General features: G+C 33.4%; 2 protein-coding genes across 3 annotated transcripts in view; both read left to right on the top strand.

The window, feature by feature from the left end:
* Positions 1 to 4,056: 4,056 nt before the first annotated feature.
* Positions 4,057 to 21,897, top strand: part of LOC127902150 (disease resistance protein RGA2-like) — a 52,002-nt gene continuing 34,161 nt past the window's right edge. The window contains exons 1-2 of one of the 2 annotated variants that reach the window (XM_052440845.1): positions 4,057 to 7,242; positions 7,501 to 7,890. In XM_052440845.1, coding sequence (XP_052296805.1) covers positions 4,329 to 7,190 — 2,862 coding nt within the window. In that variant the 5' untranslated portion in view covers positions 4,057 to 4,328 and the 3' untranslated portion in view covers positions 7,191 to 7,242; positions 7,501 to 7,890. Of the gene's footprint in view, positions 7,243 to 7,500; positions 7,891 to 21,897 lie in introns of those variants that run through there. The other variant, XM_052440846.1, reaches the window with a different exon arrangement.
* On the top strand, positions 10,796 to 14,091 carry LOC127902152 (putative UDP-glucuronate:xylan alpha-glucuronosyltransferase 4). The gene is made up of 2 exons (XM_052440859.1): positions 10,796 to 11,640; positions 12,658 to 14,091. The coding sequence occupies exons 1-2, from the start codon at positions 10,797 to 10,799 to the stop codon at positions 13,596 to 13,598; spliced, it is 1,785 nt and encodes a 594-aa protein (XP_052296819.1). The 5' UTR covers position 10,796; the 3' UTR covers positions 13,599 to 14,091.

Here is a 21,897-nt window from a genome sequence, read left to right as displayed (position 1 = left end):
CTACTGTTCAGTTTTAGTTCCTTTTTCAACCTTGTCTGATGGATGACCAAAAAGGCATTGTGTTCACAAGGGTGTAAATGGGCCAACTCAGACCGAAAGGCTAGCATAGCATAGGGCTGTTGCCTTTACTGGAAACTGGGCTGGCTTGGTTTCGTTTGCTATAATGCTTTTGGTAATCTCAGAACAAGAACAACTGGAATCTACTTAAGAAGTACAAAATGTTTTATGTCATTGTCAAGAGTTTTAAAAATGTAGATAATTTTTTAACAACTGGAATCTACTTATTTTAAAAATGTAGATAATTTTTTGTCTAAAAAAGTGAAGACGTTGAATGAGAGTGAAAACAAATATCATAATGAAAAAAATTTAACAAACTAAGTTTTTTTAATCATTATATATTTTTTTGCTATTGTAAATTTTTTATTTTACAAACATGAGATAAAATATATATTTTTAGAGAATATCAAAGTTCTTTAAAAATTACTAAAATAATATATTACCATCATAGAAAAAAAACAAACGATTAAATAAATGAAAATTTGTATTATAAAGTAAATAGGTTTTTTATTTTCTTATTGTGCAAGTAGGATTATGGGATTCATTTGAAGAATAAAAATAAAAAAAAAATCAATTTTCTATTTTCCACTTTTCTTCAGTTGGAAAATTAGAACAAATCATTCTCTATTAGAATTAAATACAATTTAAAAACAAGTTATCCAAACAAATTTTAGATTGCTTCATTATTAAAAAATAAAAAACACCAAAACAAAAACAATACCAAACGCACCTTAAAATTCAAATATTATTAGGTAATAAAACATGAAATATTTTTATCTTTACCAACCTTTTTTAAATTTGAGTGAATTTACTTCTTTCCAAAAGAATAATTGAATATTTATATAATATCATAGGTTACGTTATATTTATTAAACTGACCAAGTTTATAACAGTTATGTCCAAACCCACGCGGTAAAGATATCATACTTTGCAAGCTACAAAATTACTAAAAGTTCAACTATATATATTCAAATTGATTAATTTCATTTAGTAAATGAATCGATTATGCATAGAAGGAAACATGACAAGACAGGACTGTGCGATCGATCAGAGGATTAACGGAACGGTGCTAGAGACTTAAGATTTAATAATCAAATTGGTTAGTTTAATTGCGGTTTCTCGTTGCTCTCTAATCTTTATTAAATTTCTAATGATGTTCAATTACAACAAAGTCATTGTACCAAAATTGCTGTGCTGGTCGATCCTTTTTTTTTTTTTTTTTTTTGAAAAGAATATTGCATGTCAAACTGATTTGTTGGGCTTGGGCATGTAGATTAATTGAGATTTTTAAAACAATGTTTTTTAAGCAGGGGAATTATCCAAGGGCAGTGCAGAGCTGCTTAATTCGAGTCCAAAACAATTACTTGATAAGAGTATTAGTTAATTAATTGCCACCAAATACTTACATCTATTATATCATCTGCAATGATCGTCATAAGTGCGTGTGTTCCTTTTTCTCTTCATTTCCTGAATGTATCAATTACAAAGTCATCAAACCACTGTGTCATTTTTTTTAAAATTTTTTTTGTGTTTTAAATATGTCGAACTGAGACTACTGATTAGTTAATTGGGCATGCAACTGAGATTTTTAAAACAATAATTAGAAGATATTCGCAGTTCTAAGTATCTTCTAAGAAAACTACGAAGTTAAAGTAAATGAAAAAAGTTTTTGGTGGGTGGGTTATGGGGGGTAAAAAAACCATGAAGATCCATCTTTTAACGAGTGTCTTCCAGGTTTGAAAATTATTGTTGGTTTTGTCCAAAAGAAAAAAGATTGCTTCCAGGAATCTTCATGCAGTGTTGCAGTACCTTAAGTTATTATTGTGCTTTTGTCAAAAAGAAAATATAGTGTTCACATGTTGCAATTGTGAGGTAGTTTCGCAATAAAGTGTTCATACGTTCAATCCGTCATTCTCGTATTATTTATGGAAGAAGCTTCCCTTTGGGGTTATAAATTCCATTACCTGTAACAACATATTCATATGCCGTGGAAAAAAAAAAAGGTTTTGTCTTTTTTTCTGCATTACAATTTTGACTTTTCATTTTCATTTTTTTTATATTTATGACACTTTAATACAAATTGATTTTTTTTTTTAAAAAAAAGTTTATATGAAATTTTGAAATGATTGGAAATAGAAAAATATGTAAATATCCAGCTCTGGATCGATCAATTTATACAAAATAAAAAATAATTAGTAATGATTTGTTATTTATTATTGTTGCAAAACAAATACTAAAGATTATTTAAATTTTAACACTTCACAGTCAAACACTGTTTAACGTAATTGTAATTTCAGTAAGTCATCTGCAACCGGTTAATAATAACGGGTGAAAAGAATCTAGTTACCAAATTGGATCATTAAATTTTTACACTCTTAATAAATTATTTGTCACGTCATGTGCTGTTAGCCTGTTACAGACACAAACTGTAACATAGCAAGACCCTATAAGCGGACCCATATATACAACTCGATCAATTATCGAATATTGAAAAGAGACAACATATGGTCCTATATCATATTATCATATAACAACTTTGTCAAGTTCATATACCGTGTGAATCGCAGACGGAGGACCTGACAATATTTCCAGTCCACACTGGTTAAAAAAAAAATTAAAAAAAGAAAAGAAAAGAAAGATAATAACAATAGCCATAACTTCTTTTGAAATGAAATATTTGTAAATTGGAATTTTGCGTGCAGTATAAGTATTGGAAGAATATGGCAGCATTTTCACCACGTTATTAGCTCCTTCATTTCCTTCAGCATTAATTGCCATTACAAAAATGTAATTAGAAAAAGCACACGTGTCAAGATTTACTCGGTGGAGTAGTAGTCTTCATCCCTTAATTGGCCACCGCTGTCTGCCACTACATATGAATAGTGAAAATTACAAAGTTACAAAGTTTTTGGTGATAATAAGAAGATATTAGCAGTCTTAAGTATCATCTAAGAAAATTACAAAGTTACACTAAATGAAAAAGTTTTTGGTGGGTTATGGGAAAAAAATAAATATCTTCTAAGTTTGAAAATTGTTGATGGTTTTCGTCTGAAGAAAAATATTTGAACTGCAGGCAACTTCTAGGAATCTTTAAGTTGTTATTGTGCTCCATCAAAAAGAAAATTAAGCGCTAATCGTTAAAACGTTCAAATCACTTGAAAATGAATTTGAGAATCACACGTTAAACTTCAACTTTCTACGCGGAATAATTAGAAATACAGATGTATGGGTCCATGAATTATTATATCTTTGATAATATTCACGCGTTGCAATTATATGGTAGTTCACAATGACAATCAAGTGATCAACCCATCGTTCTCATATTTAGATGCCATCGTTCTCATATTTAGATGCCATGAATAGAACAAACAAAAGGTTTTGTCTTTTTTCTGCATTACAATTTTTACTTTTTATTTTCGTTTTGTAATATTTATGTCACTTTATTACAAATTGATTTTTTTTAAAAAGTTTATATTAAATTTTGAAATGATTAGAAATAGAAAATTATGTGAATATTCAGCTAATGATGAATTGTAATGAGAAATAACAAGTTTATATTAAGTTTATATTCTCATTTTATACGTAATGAGAAATAACTAATGATGAATTGTTATCTATTATTGTTGAAAAACTAGTAGAAAAGATTACTTGATTTTTCACACTTCACAATCAAAGTTAGAGATTAAACTCTAAACTCCCACTATCATAAATCTGCTAAAATGACAAAATCTAAATAAAGTGGTTCGATATGAATCTTAGAATATTATGTGGCAGCGTTTTCATAGTTTAATTGTATGTTCATTCTCTCCTTCCAACTAATTATGCAAAACGAGTCAAATTTTGATGAAAAACAAAAGAAGAAAATAAGAAAGAGATGGTCAAGGTATTTCTAAGCTAATAATACACGTATAATTATCTAACAACTTGTTCAATTATTTAAAAAGAAATCATAGAAAACTTTGTCAAGTTCATATACTGCGTGAATCGCCGATGTAGGACCTAACAATATATTATTTCGTGTCCACAACAGTATGTCATTTTCACTCTTTGCTATTATTAAAAAAAAAAATAGTAATAATAATAACAGCAGCTTCTTTCAAAAGGGCTGAAATGAAATATTTCTAAATCGGAATTTTGCTTGCAGTACTATAAGAATTGAAAGAATACGGCAACATTTTCACCACATTATCAGCTCCTTCATTTCTTTCAGCATTACTTACTTTTGCAACAATTCACCATCAATTTCTTCTCTCTCTTTTTTCTTTTTCACCATGGTTGATGCGATCATTTCCCCTATCTTGGAGCAGCTGACTTCAATGGCTGTTGAAGAGGCGAAGGAACAAGTGAGGCTAGTAACGGGTGTCGGAAAGGAAGTGAAGAAGCTGACCAGCAATCTCCGCGTCATTCAAGCTGTGCTCAATGATGCTGAGAAAAGGCAAATAAAGGAGGAAAGAGTCAGACTCTGGCTCGATCAACTCAGAGACGCATGTTACGACATGGAAGATGTGTTGGGTGAGTGGAACACTCCAAGGCTCAAACTGCAGATCGATGGAGTGGATGATCATGAGAATGATGCTCTCGTTCCTAAGAAGAAGGTATGTTCCTTCTTTCCTGCTGCCTCTTGCTTTGGCTGCAAACCTATTTTTTTACGTCGTCGCATTGCTCTCAAGATGAAAGACATCAATGAAACTCTTGATGATATTGCCAAACAAAAAGCCGAGTTTGGTTTTTCTGTGAATGTTATTAAGAGTAATGAGAGAGCGGATCAACGAGTACCAAGTATCTCCTCAATTGATGAGTCCGAGATATTTGGTAGAGAAACACAGAAGAACGATCTGGTTAATAGGCTGTTATGTGAGAGTAGTGAAGAGCAGAAAGGCCCCCGTGTCATCTCACTTGTTGGGATGGGGGGCATAGGCAAAACTACTCTTACTCAATTAGCCTACAACAACGATGATGTTAAAATACATTTTGAGAAAAGAATATGGGTCTGTGTGTCAGACCCGTTTGATGAGTTCAGAATTGCTAGAGCAATCATTGAGGCTCTGAAGCCAGATTCCGCCAAAGACCTTGTAGAGTTTCAATCTCTCATGCAACATATTCAAGAATGTGTTGTACGCAAGAAATTTCTTCTTGTCTTAGACGACGTGTGGAATAAGGATTACTCCAAATGGGAACCATTCTATAATTGTTTAAAGAATGGTCTCCACGGAAGTAAAATTTTAATTACTACACGTGATGAAACAACTGCCCATATTATGAAATCAACTGACATTATCCCAATTGCTGTTTTGTTTGAAAAGGAATGCTGGTCAATATTTGAGTCAATAGCATTTTTCGGCAAGTCCATGGAGGGATGTGAGAATTTAAAAAAAATTGGTCGAGAAATTGTAGGAAAATGCAAGGGCTTACCTTTAGCTGTAAAGATCATTGGTAGTCTTTTAAGGTCTAAAAACACTGAAGAAGAATGGCAAAATATTTTAAAGAGTGAGATATGGGATCACAAAGTGGTTGAGAGAGGTCTATTGGCCCCTCTGTTGTTGAGTTACAATGAATTGCCCTCTAAGGTAAAACATTGTTTCTCATATTGTGCTGTTTTTCCGAAAGATTTCGAAATAATTAAGTATAAGTTAATTAAACTATGGATGGCTCAAGGTTATCTTAATGAGAAAGAAAACAAAGAGATGCAGGACATAGGTGAAGAGTATTTCAACATTTTAGCTAGTAGTTCATTTTTTCAAGAGTTCAAAACAGATGGTGATGGTAAAGTCTATGGGTGCAAAATGCACGATTTAGTGCACGACGTTGCCCAATTTATATGCAGGAATGAATGTTTAACAGTGAAAATTCCTGGTGGTATGAGTTCCTTTGAGCAGAAAAAAGTTCTTCATTTAATGTTAACTGTAGACGTGGGGACTTCAGTGCCGATAGCCATTTGGAATAATGTTAAGAGAATGAGACGATTGCGTAGCCTCTTGGTTGAAGGTGGTGATTATTCATGGTCTAGCAAAGTTTTACCTCAATTATTTGATAAACTAACTTGTTTAAGGGCATTAACATTAGAGACGCATTGTTGTTTTGATTTCATCCAAAAAATTCCAAAAAATATAGAAAAATTGATACATCTGAAATACCTTAATTTGTGCGGTCAAACGGAGATAGAAAAATTACCCGAGACATTGTGTGAGTTGTATAATTTAGAATGTTTAAATGTTAGTGGTTGTTGGAATCTTAGAGAATTACCTCGAGGGATTGGGAAGTTAAGAAAGCTGATGTATTTATACAATGAAGGCACTTCTTGTTTAAGATACTTGCCGGTAGGGATTGGGGAATTAATCAGTCTTCGGGAAGTGACAAAGTTTGTTGTGGGCGGAGGGTATGACAGAGCATGTAGCCTTGGGTCTCTTAAAAAGCTTAACCTCCTTCGAAAATGTAGTATACGTGGGCTGGGTGGTGTGTCAGATGCGGGGGAGGTTAGAAGGGCTGAACTTGAGAAGCAGAAATATCTCGTTGAGTTGGGACTTTATTTTGATCAAGCTGGGAGGAGGGAGAATGAGGAGGATGAAGATGAACGGCTTCTTGAAGCCTTGGGACCACCTCCTAATTTAAAGAAATTAGAGATTTATGATTACAGAGGGAGGAGGAATGTTGTTCCCATAAATTGGATCATGTCATTAACCAACTTAAGGGATTTATCTCTCAGCAAGTGGAGAAATTGCGAGCATTTGCCTCCTTTGGGAAAATTGCCATCCCTTGAATATCTTGTTATTGAACTAATGAACAGCGTGAAAAGAGTGGGTAATGAATTTCTGGGAGTAGAAAGTGATACGGATGGCTCCTCAGTTATTGCCTTTCCCAAATTGAAACTGCTGGATTTTTATATTATGAAAGAACTGGAAGAGTGGGATTTCGGGACTGCAATAAAGGGAGAAATCATAATCATGCCACGTCTTTCTTCCTTGTCAATTGATGGTTGCCCTAAATTAAAAGCACTGCCCGATCACCTTCTTCAGAAGACAACGCTCCAGAAATTGTGGATTTGGGGATGTCCTATTTTAGAAGAACGTTGCAGAAAGGAGACAGGAGAGGACTGGCCTCTGATACGCCACATTCCCAAAATCTCCATTTACTGAAAGCGCGCGGCTGCAATTAGTCAATTACAATCACCCACGGCCACCGCCACGGGTAATTTCTTTCTAGATCTCCTGAATGCATTGCGTGCTCACTCTATTTTAATTAAAATTAATTAGTAGTTATTTTTTTAATCCATTTAGCAGGGATATATATGTAATGGTGCTAATAACTCTGATTAGTAATTATAATTTGTATACGCTTTCCTTCTCGTTTGCTCTCTCTCTACTCTTCTTCATTAATTTAACAATGTCCATTAAAATTAGATATATTTGTCTAACTAATTCATTTGTTTTTTTTTTTTGGGGAAAGCGATATTAATTTTTCAGCCAAAAAGGAGTTACGAAATGGCGTCGCAAAGCAGGAATTGGGGGACGGGCGCGGCGCTTGCTTTTTTAATCTGTTATGTATGTTTTCAGTAATTCGTTTTGTTTTTTTTTTTTTGCGAGCCTTGTATTTGTAAAGAGAATGAATGAGAGAAAGCACAACACAGAGAGAGCTCTTGTGAGGCCAATCTACTGGGGATTGATTGATTTTGAGTGTTGAGATTGGTGTTTCTTTTTTTCTTTCTTTTTTTTTTTTTTTGCTCATCTGAGAGTTTATTGTTAGTTGTACACTTTTTTATTACTTAGTGGTTTATTGGTATTACCACCCGTGGATGTAGGCATATTAATTAATATGTCGAACCACGTAAATTTTTTTGCCTTGTGTTTATTTATTGTGTTATTTGATTATCATAATCAAATCCTATAAAAGATGGTGAAATTTAAATTTTGATTTCACATAGAGTCATAATTTAAAATATAACATGCCTACAATGATCATAACATAAAAATGGTGAATCGGTGGGTCTATAAAATTTACATAAAAATGAGAAAATTCAGTTATTAGCTGTTAGATAGCAAAAATTTTAACCAAAACAAAATATTAAACATATTAGTAAATGTAACATTCATTGGATAAAACGAATTTCAAATTACCTTAGCAATGCGTTTTTAATATGATGTCATGAAACTTAGAATATACAAGCATCATGATAAGCTTTTTAATATGATGTCATGAAACTTAGAATATACAAGCATCATGATAAGCTTCTGAGGACCGTACGTTGTATTGAGAAAATCACTGAACTAAAGCTATGGTGGCTGATCAAATTATTTTCTTTTTTTTATAAAATGACTGACGCCTGACGGTATAATTCCAAAACTAGCTAGTGTGCATCTTCTATCAAACTTTCCCTCCACAATTCCTTTCTCCATTTAAAACTTTTTTTTTTTTTCAAAATTGTTTCCAATGCAAAATTTTTATTATTTTGAATAGTAATATGTATTTGTATAAGTAACATTTATAAATTTTATTCTACATGTTTAATTTTATGAATGAAGTGAACTTATATTACAAATGGATTTGATTTTACTTTGAATTTTCTGTTAAATATCAAATACAGAAAATACGTATTTCTATGTTGACAAAAAAAAAACACTCAATTATTTTTTCGTGTTTCATTTCCAGTACGTATTTTTAAGTTGAACTCTATGAATTCTATTCTCAATATATACGAGTTTAATGAGTGACGTATGGGTACTAAAAGAGTTAAGTAATAAGTAAATAAAGTAAACCACGTGATATGACATTGATTCAATATTATTGTATCAATATTTATGAAAGAAATTGTATTAAAATTAAATTGTATGTTGAGTATTGATCTTGTCGTCTCATTATGTTTAGATATCTTAATATTAAATCGATATATGTTGTATCGTTGGTTGATTAAATGTCATATCATTTAAAGTATATCCTTAACTAACTGAATTAATAGCATAAATAATTTATTTCAAGAAGTCTTTCTTGTTTTTTAAATCTGAATAATTGAGAATGCAAATTTAGAAGTCAACTTTAATGAGATCGCATACCAATTCCAATATTTAATCAAATCTTGACCGTCCCTCAATCAATCAACGGTGCGAAACAATTAGTGGATCCACATATGAGCCATGACTAAGTACAATAATGGCAATAGTTTAATTAAATATTATATTAAAATAGAATAATTGATATTATTCTTAGTTAGGTTACATTATAATTTTTAATAGACTTCTAAGCATTCCAATTAAAATTAAAAATTGTGGCGTGGCTACATGTTATGTCTATTGATGAAGTCACAAAAGATTGACCAAGACAACAGAGATAATTTCCCTAATCTGATTTGGTTTCTACTGAGCAAGGTTGCACATATTTTGATGATACCATGGGTTACGTTATATTTGTTAGACTGACCAAGTTCATGACAGTGACTCCCGAAGCCACACACTAACTCAACGATAATTTTAGAATATTATCAAAATACTTGGGGTATTTATTATATCTATTAAAAATCCACAATTCCAAATCGATTAATTCCATATAAAAAAGAAATTGATTTTGGATAGAAATATTTCATTTGATAGAACCATTGTACTGGCTGTGATTACGGAACTTTAAGAACGCCATTAGATGATCATTTTTAATTGAAAATTTTTAACTATTTATCAGTGTCTAAATTTTGCCCGCAATCATTTAGTCAAATAATTTTCAAGTACTTTTATTTAACTAGCTAATATATTTTGAATTTTAAGGGAGGTAAAGGCTAAAAAAAATCGATTTAGATTTAATCCACTCTCGAATCTTTTAAAAAATGAACTTAAAAAAAAATACCTAGATTGTAGGGAGGAGAGAGAGAGAGTAGTATATAAAAGGAACTTTTTATGTAGCATTTAGTTTAGATAAGTATATTTTATTACACTTTTTGTTATTATTCAAAAAACCTCATTCTTATGTACCACTTAGCTCACATGGGCAGGAGAAAATTAAGTTACCATTCAATTATACTATAATTAACTTTAAAAAAAATCTCATTATTGACTTATGTATGATACATAATTTTCTTATTGTTGGTCACGAATAATTTGCTTATATGATCATATTGTTGGTACGAATTTCTTTGCTTCACTAAGGAAAGACTTTGAGTTTGGACATAATTTTTTTTCGAACTGAAGATGGATCTCAAATTTCTTACCTTACCATATACAAAGAGAAAGAATTTTTAAGAATTTTTAAGTCTTAGATAGTTGCGTATAATTTATTTTACTTTGTTAATTTTTACAATTATATTATTTCATTTCGATCAAGTTATGTATACCTAATCTTATACAAATAATTTTTCTCTTACGTGCACTAAATAATTTTTTTGTGTAGCGTAAAAGATTTTATTCATAATTTGACGGGTTTTGTTACCTTGCAAAATAAGGTAACAAATATAAGTAAATAACAATTGTTTGATAAAAATCTAATGGCGGCGGAAATATAAGATAAAAATAGTAAAATTTGGGGAGAGTTGGAAATGGGTAACAAGTGTATTATGTTTGTTGCCTAATTTGACAACTTAGAAGTATATTTTAATCTTAATAATAATAAAAAAGGAAATACATTTAGTAAACCTACCCACGCGCATATCAAATGCGTGTGAAAATAAAATACCTACACATAAGAAGACAATTTGACAAAGCTCAACATGCTGCAATGCAATCTTTTCATTCCAATTCGATGCGTTGGATATAACTTAAAACAAAATGTCGACTCAAAACAAATCTTTCAACTTTCTACAAAGACGTGAAGCAAAATTCAATCAAATGGCTGCAGCTTCATCGTCATCTTCACCACCTGCTTCCAACAAACCCACAAATTTCAGTCAAAAGCTCTTCATAATCTCTCTTCTTCTCCTCTCCTTCTCGCTTTCCCTTGTCGTTTTGTCATTCAGACCTAAACAACAACCCCATTTGGCTTACGAGCCAAATAATAAATATAATACTAACCACTTAATACATAGACCCAAATGGCTCGATATTGTCGAAAAACATATCAACGGTCACAAAATTAAAGTTGGTTTAGTAAATATAAACGATGATGATGATGATGATGATTATAATAGCGTACGTGGTGACATGCATGTTGAAACTGTTCACGTACGTTTCGACCATGTGGGTGAGGATAAAAAGTGGGAAGACTTTTTCCCGGAGTGGATTGATGAAGATCACAAGTGGGCCCCACCGGCGTGCCCGGAGATACCCATGCCGGCGCAGGATTACCGGTACCTCGACGTGATAGTGGCTAGGGTTCCCTGCCGAGGAGATGGAGATGCAGGTGGTGGGATGAGGGATGTGTTTAGGTTGCAAGTGAATCTCGTGGTGGCGAATCTAGCGGTGGAGAGTGGGTGGTTGAAACCTGATGTTGATCGGCCGGCGTACGTTGTCTTTGTGGGTTCTTGTGGGGCCATGGTGGAGATGTTCAGGTGTGATGATCTTGTGGAGCATGCAGGGGATTATTGGGTTTATAAGCCTGACTTGAGGAGATTGAAACATAAAGTATTGATGCCTGTTGGGTCATGCCAAATTGCTTCTGCTTATGCTCAAACTGGTGAGTTTTGCTTCTTCTTCTTTTTTTTTTCCCTGGTTTCTCGAAAACATTTTGTTTGTGTTTTAGACAGCGAGTAGTTTGGAAACTGAAGAAAATTTGGTCATCACATGAAGAAGAAAATCCCCTGTACAATTTTCTAACCAAATGCTAACTTACTGTTTGTACTCAGTTCCAAGAATTTTACAATGTTATATGCATTAAAATGTGACTTAAAATTTCGTAAAAATCTTTATGAATTTGTAGTTGTTGTTCTTGTTGCTTGTCATATTTCTTGATTATTTACGAAGTAGTATTTAAGCTCTTATTGTTATTTTTTTTTTCCTACTTTAATGGTCACTTATATAGGCGAATCTACAGTGAGAACGAAAATATTATGATTTTAATCGATATGTTTTGGAGTTTATTCTAGAGGATAGAGTCTTAAATTTCAATGAAAGCTTGTTGCATATAAAAAAATATAAAATGTTCACAAGAAATGGATGCAGGAGATTTTATTTAATTTTTCTTCGGAAATTTGAGGTGTTCCGAAGGAAAAAAAAAAAAAAAGAAGGTTAGTGGGTGATTTATCTGGTCATGGTGGGTCATTAATTTACTGCTTTCTTTAGTTTCAAATTTTAGTAAATTATTCGTTCAGCATTAATAAATGAGACAAATCCAAATTAAATATGCACAACTCGTGCACAGGTGTAATTGGTTTAAATTTGACCGGTTCTTCAATTTTGATATCCTTAAAGAGTTGTAATAATCTACAGACACAGAATGTATACAGCCAGCAGTCATGATTCTGATTGTGTGAAAATTTGGCAAGGCATCAAAATTTGGTAACTCAGCCAACATAAATCAATTTCCTAATTAAGACTTATGTGGCATTAGAGAATTGCACTTTCAATTTCCGTGAAAGTATTACCTAATCCGGACGCCACGACTTCTTCAAAACCTTCATATGTAATTCATTTTTCTTAATTTTTCAAAATTAACCTAAAATTAATATTTGAGTGTTTTTATTTTGATTTACAGGCAAAGAAATATGGAGATATTTTATGTCACAAGCGAGACTAACAAAACTGAACTACACAACGTACCATCAAAGAGAAGCTTATGTAACAGTTCTACATTCATCAGAAGCTTATGTATGTGGTGCAATAGCTTTAGCGCAAAGCATAATCCAAAAAAACTCGAGCAGAGATCTCGTTCTTCTTCATGATAAATCAATAGGTGGCAAGTCTCTCCGCGGCCTGAGAGCTGCCGGATGGAAAACCAAGTGGATTTCGCGCATACGTAGCCCCTTTGCCAAGAAAGATTCATACAATGAGTGGAATTATAGCAAGCTTAGAGTATGGCAACTCATTGAATATGATAAAATTATCTTCATTGATTCTGATCTTTTAGTACTCAAAAACATCGATGAGTTCTTCTTTTACCCTGAATTATCAGCAGCAGGTAATGACAAAGTGTTGTTCAATTCTGGGGTGATGGTGATTGAGCCATCATTGTGCAAGTTTGAAGATTTGATGCTCAAAAGCTTTAAGGTTTCGTCATACAATGGAGGTGACCAGGGATTTCTTAACGAAGTGTTCACATGGTGGCATAGGTTGCCTAAGAGAATAAACCATTTGAAGGTGTTTTCAAAGCAAGACGATAAGGAACATCAAGTGGGCGATGGTCTTTATGCAATTCATTATCTGGGGTTAAAGCCATGGATGTGTTACAAAGACTATGATTGCAATTGGGACATGGTGAGTCGCCATATATTTGCCAGTGATTCAGCTCATAAGAAATGGTGGCAAGTTTATGATGCAATGCCTAAGAAATTGCAACAGTACTGTGCATTAACAAAGCATATGGATAAAAGGATTAAGAAGTGGAGAAGAATTGCTGAGAATGCAAGTCTGGCTAATGGGCACTGGAAGATTAAGCCGAAAGATCCCAGGCATTATCATATTGTTGATAACAAATGAAGGGCGAGTGAAATTCTTTTAATTTTTTTTTTAATATAGCATCATTTATTTATGCTGTTTGTTCTGATCAAGAAAACTGAAAGCAAAGAAATACAACAATACAAGATTGAGTAGCAAAATTTCATAATTGTATGGTTAAGCAACAAATCCTGACACGTCATAACTTGAAAAGTTCATGATGTGGACAACAAAATCAGGCTATCAAATTTCTTGCAAAATGCATTACACAATAATTTGAGGACTAGTTTCGTATTTGTTTCCACTAAAAAATATTTGATTTCCCACTAGTTCTGCAACTGGTTTCTGGGGATTTAATAGATGAACTAAAAAACGCCTTGGATTTCTTCCCTTCGGCTTCAGCAGCTGGCTAGGCCTTGAAAGGCAGGAAAGTCTTTCCACCCATGAAAGGTTGTAAAAATTAGAAGAAGAATAATTCATGAAAGAATTGATTTTGTGTGTATATTTCACTATTTTCAGGTACATGTTTATAGTACAAAAATTATGATAAAAAAAGGAAGAGTACACGAGCTACGCATTTGCTTTGTAATTTTGTCAAACAAGTGATGTGCCAAATTTAAGTGCACAAGTTATGCTTCTAACGGGTAAAAGACACAAGCCTACAATATTGCCAATAATCTTGTCTGATTGCCAATGATCACGGCTGTGAGGGTCGAGTTCAACAAGTGAACGTATTGTAGCCTGCTCATTGCTCTGCAACAGTGCAAAATACAAGTCATGAATTTGATATGTATGTATGTCATAAAACCATTATAATTAGGATATATTCGTCTAACTGATTAATTTGTCGGGATTACGCATTATTGTTTGTACACTTTTTCATCATATGGTGGATTTTCGGTATCACCATCTGTGGATGTAGGCATATTAATTAATATGCCGAACCATATAAATTTTAATTTGTGCCTTGTTTGTATTTATCGTATTAATTAATTATCATAACCAAACCCTATAAAAGACCGTGAAATTGGAATTTTGGTACTTGGGGTCATAATTTAAAGATAACAAACATACAAGGATTATAAAATAAAATTGGTGAATCGGCGGGCCTATAAAATTTATATAAAAAGGAGTCAAATTTAGTTGTTAGTTTGTGAGATGGCAAAATTTTCAACCAAAAGAAAATAAACAATAACCCACAAACTATTAAACATACCAGTAAATGTACCATTCATTGAATAAAACAAATTTCCAGTTACCTTCGCAAAACATTTTGATCATGAGGTTTTTGAGGACCGTACGTCGTTTTGCTCACCAAATAATCTTTCAACGAGGTGATTTTTATTTTTATTTTATTTTTTTTAATAAAATGACTAACAGTATAATTCCACAACTAGTGTGTGCATCTTCCATCAAACTTTCCCTGCTCAATTCCATTCTCCATCAAACAGTTTTATTTTATTTTTTTAACTTTTTGCCATGAAAATTTTTATTATTTTGAATAGTAATATGTTTTTGTATTTGAAACAGTTATAAATTTTATTCTATATGTCAAATTTTAAGAATGAAATGAATTTGATTTTATTTGAATTTTCTGTAGTTATTTTAAGCATCGGACCACAGCAGTTGTTCTAGAGCAAGGTTTGAATGCTAAAGGTGTGAAAATTGGCACAAATATATGTGTCTTCGATTAATCCTAACAGTTCTGTTAAGTTTATGTTGCTTTTTCATTTGGTAGTCATTCGGCTGATCAAATTATGTTTATGTTAGCTGTGGCACATTAGCATCTTCTTCAACTCTATTTACTGGCTATCAGTGGGGATGCATACTAATTTCTTTAAAACCAATTACACCAATCACAAGTCTACATTCATTTGGCTTTTAAGCTGGGTAATGTCTTTTCAGGGCTCACTTACTCAATCGGGAAGACCAATTTTTTGGATTTGGTTAGCAGGTTGAAGACAGTGACCATAATTAATATCCAATTTTGGTATGCAAAATATGACAAGGTAGTTGGCCGTGGGTGTCTTTCTTTCCTTTTCTCAAAACTTTATCTTTTAAAGAAAAGAGTTGAAACCTAGTAACTAGCCTTCTCAATACACATAAAATAGATACATAAAGCCAAAGAAGGTTGAACAACAGAGTAGGGTAAAAGGTGTATAGAAATACATAAAGATCCATGTAAACAGATAGCAGGAGATTTATTGGCCTTCATAGACAGGAGCTTCTAAGGTGGGCTTCAACCCTCCTTTCATACGTTAATTATCTTATTTGGATTTTGTTGATGCAAAATTTTTGCTCAATGTACAGCGATTGATTTGTGTTTCGGGCTTTCTTCTAAATCGAGTTCTGTGGCTTATTTTTTCCTTGAGGTGAGTGTCTCAAATTACATGTCTCCTTGTCGTTAATTGTTCTGCAAAAAGAAACAATTATCAAAGGGTGCCGGGATTACCAGCAATAACCCTCCGACGCTCAAGTCAGCCTTTTAAATTTGATTGTAAAGAGAAAATTTAGAGAGAGAATGACAGCATTTCCTTCCCCTTTTTCCCTTACCTTCAAATGGTGAGTCTTGGTCTTTATATAGGCAATTTGATCCATGAGGTGGAGGTGCCATCATGACCCGTGGCATTGTCTTAGTGACAAGTGTCTGCAAAACTCATGCATAACGACACATGTCATTATGTGTCAAGCTTATTCATGACAAGTAATCTTTGGACATTTGTCATGTTTTTGGGCTGTTAACCTTTAATGGACTTTAACTTAAATTCGGCACTTATATTGGTTCCTTACAAAGATGATTGATTTTGCATCATTTTGCCCGTAAGTGCATTCTGCCCGTAGGCTCATTCCGTAAAATGCATATATTTGCCCATATACGCATTTCGTAGAATGTATATTTACCCATAGGCGCATTCCGTAGAATGTGTATTTGCCCGGAGGCGCATTCCGTAGAATGTGTATTTACCCGTAAGCCCATTCTGTAGAATGTGTATTTGCCCGTAGGCGCATTCCGTAGAATGTGTATTTGCCCGTAGGCCCATTCCGTAGAATGTGTATTTGCCCAGAGGCCCATTCCGTAGAATGTGTATTTGCCCGTAAGCCCATTCCGTAGAATGTGTATTTGCCCGTAGACCCATTTCATATAGCTCGTGTGCTCTTATTTAGAAATATTTTCGAAGAATGTAGGTCATTTTTTGTGATGAATGGACCTAGGTCGTTCTTTAGGAGGAATGGACCTAAGTCGTTCTTTGTTAGGAATGGACCTAGGTCGTTCTTTGTAAAGAATGGACCTAGGTCATTCTTTGTTAAATCATGTCTTTGGCACTTTGTCGAAAACTCGCCCTTTGGGCGTTTTACTTAGAAATATTTTCTGAGTGCCTATGTCGTTTTTTTGTGAGGAATGGACCTAGGTCGTTCTTTGCGAGAAATGGACCTAGGTTGTTCTTCGCGAGAAATGGACCTATGTCGTTCTTTGTAAATAATAGACCTAGGTCATTCTTTGTTAAATCATGTCTTTGACACTTTGTCGAAGACTCGTCCTTTGGGCGTTTTACTTAGAAATATTTTCTAAGTGCCTATGTCGTTTTTTGTGAGGAATGGACCTAGGTCGTTCTTTGTTACATCATGCCTTTGACATTTTGTCGAAGACTCGCCCTTTGAGCGTATTAAGAAATATTTTCTAAGTGCCTAGGTCATTCTTTGCGAGGAATGGACCTAGGTCATTCTTTGTTGAATCACGCTTTTGGTTTTTTTGTCGTGTCTTGCATTTAGACACTTTAATTAGAATTGTTAGTATCTTGGCCGTTCTTATAGAGAACATGCCTGAGTTATTTTATATAAAATAATTTCATTGGGCCTATATTTTTCATGGGTTTGGGCCTTTTATATTTTGGTCTAACAGATTTAAAGTTCTTTGGTTGGTTAATTACTTTTTCCCATTGCCCTGTACTCTTCATATTTTGATGTTCAAATATTACAAATTCATGAAACCACTGATTTGCTGATTTCCTGTGTGGTTGATAATTTTATATGTCTAACTGATTTGCTGGTCATGCATGCATATGCTACCGATATTTTAAGGCAATATTTCTTAGCAGAGGAGTTACGTACATGAGAGCAGAGCCGCAGAGCAGAGCAGGAATTGGCTCATTTTTATTTGCGCTTGTATTCTAGGGGGTTATTGTGAGGAGACAGGTGGTGTTCTTTATATATATACACTTGTTTTCATCACACGTATAGTGGATACCAGCATCACCACCTGTGGATATATCATGTAAATCTTTGTGCCTTGCGTGTGCTTTTTGTGTTGTTGATCCTTTCCTTATTGTTTGATTGATTGTATCAGCGGCTTAATTGGACATTGTTGCTTCTAGCTAGGAGTTATTGGGTTCACTTCAGTTCACCAAATTTTTTATAAAACAATTAGCAGTGGATAAATAGATAGAAGGAATAATATATCAAAGCTTGCATGAAGTGAGGTATTGAGTTATATTATTCATAGATAGTATATGAGTTAAATTTTGTGTCATTTATTTTTCTGTGATTATTTGGTGTGCTTGATTCCGCATTCCGCGCACAACAAACAACACTGCAGGATTCAGATATTAGTTCGTGTTCTGTTTTAGAATAACATCACAGAAAGGAAACATGAGAGGACTGCCCCAAGATATGCCACATTCCCAGCATCCTAATCAATCACCAATATGTCAAATTCGAACCTTGAGGATTTTTAAAACGAGTACTGCAAGTACCATCGCCATTGTTAAGTCCATTATTTATAGAGTTGGCATTTTATGGCAAGTCTAGTTAAATTGGACGTTTATTTATTGCATATCTTGTAATAGGGATTAATTTATTAATTCCCTCATTTAGTGAGATTCCAATTTATTAGGAATATTTGTTTCCTAATTTAATTAAATGTCTATTTTAGCAAGTCAATTAACGGTAGGATTCTATTATTGGCGCATGAGATTTATTTAGAGCAAGAAATTAGTTCAAATAAGAAGTCATTAAATGCTCTAGATATTTCTTAGGAGACGAGTAATGCAAGAAGATCAGATTTATTCCTATTCAGATTCATAGGAATTATAAGAGGAAAGAAACTCTTATTTGGAAAGTATCTAAGTCTTTTCAAACTTGCTATTTTGGTGAAACCCTATGCTTATATAAATAGAGGTATTTCACAATTGAAGACAGGCACAATGCAAAGCATAAAGCAGAGAAGCAAAATTCAGCCTCCTCCCCAGAGAATCCGAATTTGGCACACCATGTTGTGTTGATTTGTTTTATTATCTTCTTTTCACCTCTGTTGAGACTCTATGTGGATCTTGGATCACTAGACGTTGAAGAATTAAAGAATTGAAGAATTGCTATTGATCACTTTGCGAAGTGCCTTGAGGATCGTGGATCAAGAGGGGTAGCAATTATTTAAGAGAAGCAGATTCAGTCTAAGGTTGAGTAAACTGTATGGTGATAAACTATAAGTGAGAGTCTTAAGTTTGGTAAATCCATAGGTTGTAACATCTCAACTTAGTGAATTACTTTTCATCTTGGCGTGGCCTCGTGGATGTAGGATTGATTAATCCGAACCACGTAAAAATCTTTGTGTCATTTATTTTCTACATTTTATTGTGTTTTTGGAAAATTAATATTTTTTATGCGAATGAACAGTAACTGTAAACAGTTGTGGTGAACAAAATCGTAAACAATAACAATGAACAGTACTTCAAAAAAATTAATTAAGTAATTAATTTTTAGTTTTTAATTGCTTACATCTATTTATGATAGATCTAAATTCCTTTCAGCCATCACCTAAGGTAATTTCTTTCTCAATTACTAACCAAATAAAATTCCTACGGGTAATTTTATTTTTGGCAGTAATTTCTCAACTACTACAGGTAATTTCTTTCTCCTCCTCCATTTTACTTTCCTATTATATATTTGTAATCCAATCTTCAAGTCGAAAATATAATTTTTGTTTAACCATTTATGCGGGCTACAAGCACAAGTTTATGGGTTGAATTAAATGTCGGACTTGACTCTTGAGGAGTTTATGTCTCATGTGATACAAAAAATATGAACAAGGTGTATGTTTGTACATTATAGTGTTTTTTTATCCGCATCTTTGAATTATTGCTGATTATTAGGACATAATTTATGTAACAGATTTTCAGGGCGCATGCGTAAAAATTTATTCTCTAGCATATCCAGAGAGGTGCCAGGCGTGCAACTTGCGCTACCGTACGAGTACTTAATCGTGAAGAGGCCTAAGCATTGTAGGAGCCCAAGCTTTCTTGTTATATGCTGAAGCTGTTGAATGAAAAAGGAAAAAAATAAAATAAAAGGATTAGATAGCTAGTCTGATATATCTATGTGATGACGGAGACAGATATTGGTGAGCTTTACTGAGAGAATTCCATTTAATTCTCTATTTCCTAGTAATGGAAATAAAAATTAATCTTAATGTTGGTTATTCTTTTCGATCAATCTCATCAGTTAGAGCTAGAATTGCAAAAGAAAGAGACTTCAACATTTTGTTTAATGTTTGTTTGACCATTTCGGATAACAGAGGATCGAGCTTTTACTTTAATTGACGCGCAGGGGCTCCATATAAGGACCTGGGTTGATTTGGTTATTTCTGCTACAATACTTTTGGTAAGCTAACTCAGAAATTGAGTAAATTGTGGATCAAATTTTTATGTTATGTTAATGTCCAGAGTATGCAACATTTTAATTTGTAATATCTTAAACACTCATTAGACATCTAATTACTTCAGCTTTATATATAAGTGTATGTTAACTAATTTTGTGACAAAATAAGTATCGATGACATCGTCTACTATATACACACACGATGGTCATAAGTGGGTTAATTCCTCTGATTTCTGCACTGCACGAGACTTTCCATTTTCAAGCCAAGAACGGTATGTTTTGGGCTAGGTGAAGTGTCTTGCGATATGGAAGACGGGAAGAGGCCTACAGTACTGAGATGAAACCGATCAGAGGACAGGATTCAGGAATGGTGCAATAAGGAATCGAATTGGTTAGTTATGCTTTTGTAGTTGCTCTCTCCTCTTCAGTTGCTAATTTTCAATTGTAGATAATCATCAGCCCATTGTGTGGTTGATTATTTTTGTAATGCATCAAACTGAGAATGATTTATTGAGCATGTTCAATTACTGAGATTTTCAAAGTAAGATTTTTGAACAGAGTAATTGAGGGGTGACTCATAACTTGGGCAGGGGCAAGGTGGGAGATGTTCTATTTCAGAAGAGCGTTGCAAGAAGGATACAGGGCCTAAGATATCCCACGTTTCCAACATCGAGACCAATGGGAAGTTGATCAAAGGAAGCCCTTGAGGAATTCTCATAACGCCTGCAACAACCATCAACCATCAGCCAATGATTACGTCATCGAATGTCGGTCTTGATAACTCTATAGATTAATGTCGGAGCTAGGTTGGTGAGAAAGGCTGCTTCAGTGATTGTTAAAGAAGCTCATTGTACATAAAGGAAGAAGACGCTCAAGCTGAGGAAAACCAGCAAGTTGGTGACGTCAGATGATTAAGCAGAATAACAGCTCAGTTGCCACCTCAGCATAAGTAGTTAAAAGTTTGTTATGACTTACTCTGTATAGATTGAGCTGTAGTTAAGCATGTGTAGTACGTTCTGAGTTAGTTATAGATTAGTAATGCTAAAGCATCGAATATAAATTGAATGTAATTGTAACATTTTTCATTAAGTGAAATAAAGGCAAGAATTCTGGAAAGTTCTCTGAAAATTTTCTGAGATATTTTCTCAGTAACCAAACAACATTTTTCTTAAATTCTTTCAATGATCAAGTGTTTGAATGCTAAAGGTGCGAATATTGGTAGCATCACGCTACTAACATGTATATGAATATATAATTTTCAAGAGTTATTATATCTTGAATATTCGGATTAGATATCCAATTGCTCTACTTTTTAAAGTAGGAATTATTAATTACTTGATAGGTATGTTAAGTCTGCGACAGAATACTTCTATATGACACCATCTTCTGTGGTGGAAAAAGGTACGTCAATTTCTCTTATTTCTGCACTGGAAGCAACTTTTTATTTTGGGCATACTGATATTTTTTTCTAATGTATAAATTCAATCCAAGATCGTCCTGCGGAATCGAAGACGCACGGGAAGACAGAGTCCTGAGATGAAAGCGATCAGAGGAATCAAATTGGTTAGTTAATTACGTTTTCCCATTGCTTTCTACTCTTCATTTTTTGACAAATTTCAAAATGCGCAGGTATTTTTGGTAATTTCCCTATTTTAAAACTAATATCTTTTATGATGGGCTGTTAGAGATT

The sequence above is a fragment of the Citrus sinensis genome, chromosome 5 (genome assembly GCF_022201045.2).
Source record: "Citrus sinensis cultivar Valencia sweet orange chromosome 5, DVS_A1.0, whole genome shotgun sequence".
Taxonomy (NCBI): domain Eukaryota; kingdom Viridiplantae; phylum Streptophyta; class Magnoliopsida; order Sapindales; family Rutaceae; genus Citrus; species Citrus sinensis.
The sequence above is the reverse complement of the archived record's forward strand: the minus strand, read 5'-3'. Positions and strand labels throughout refer to the sequence as shown.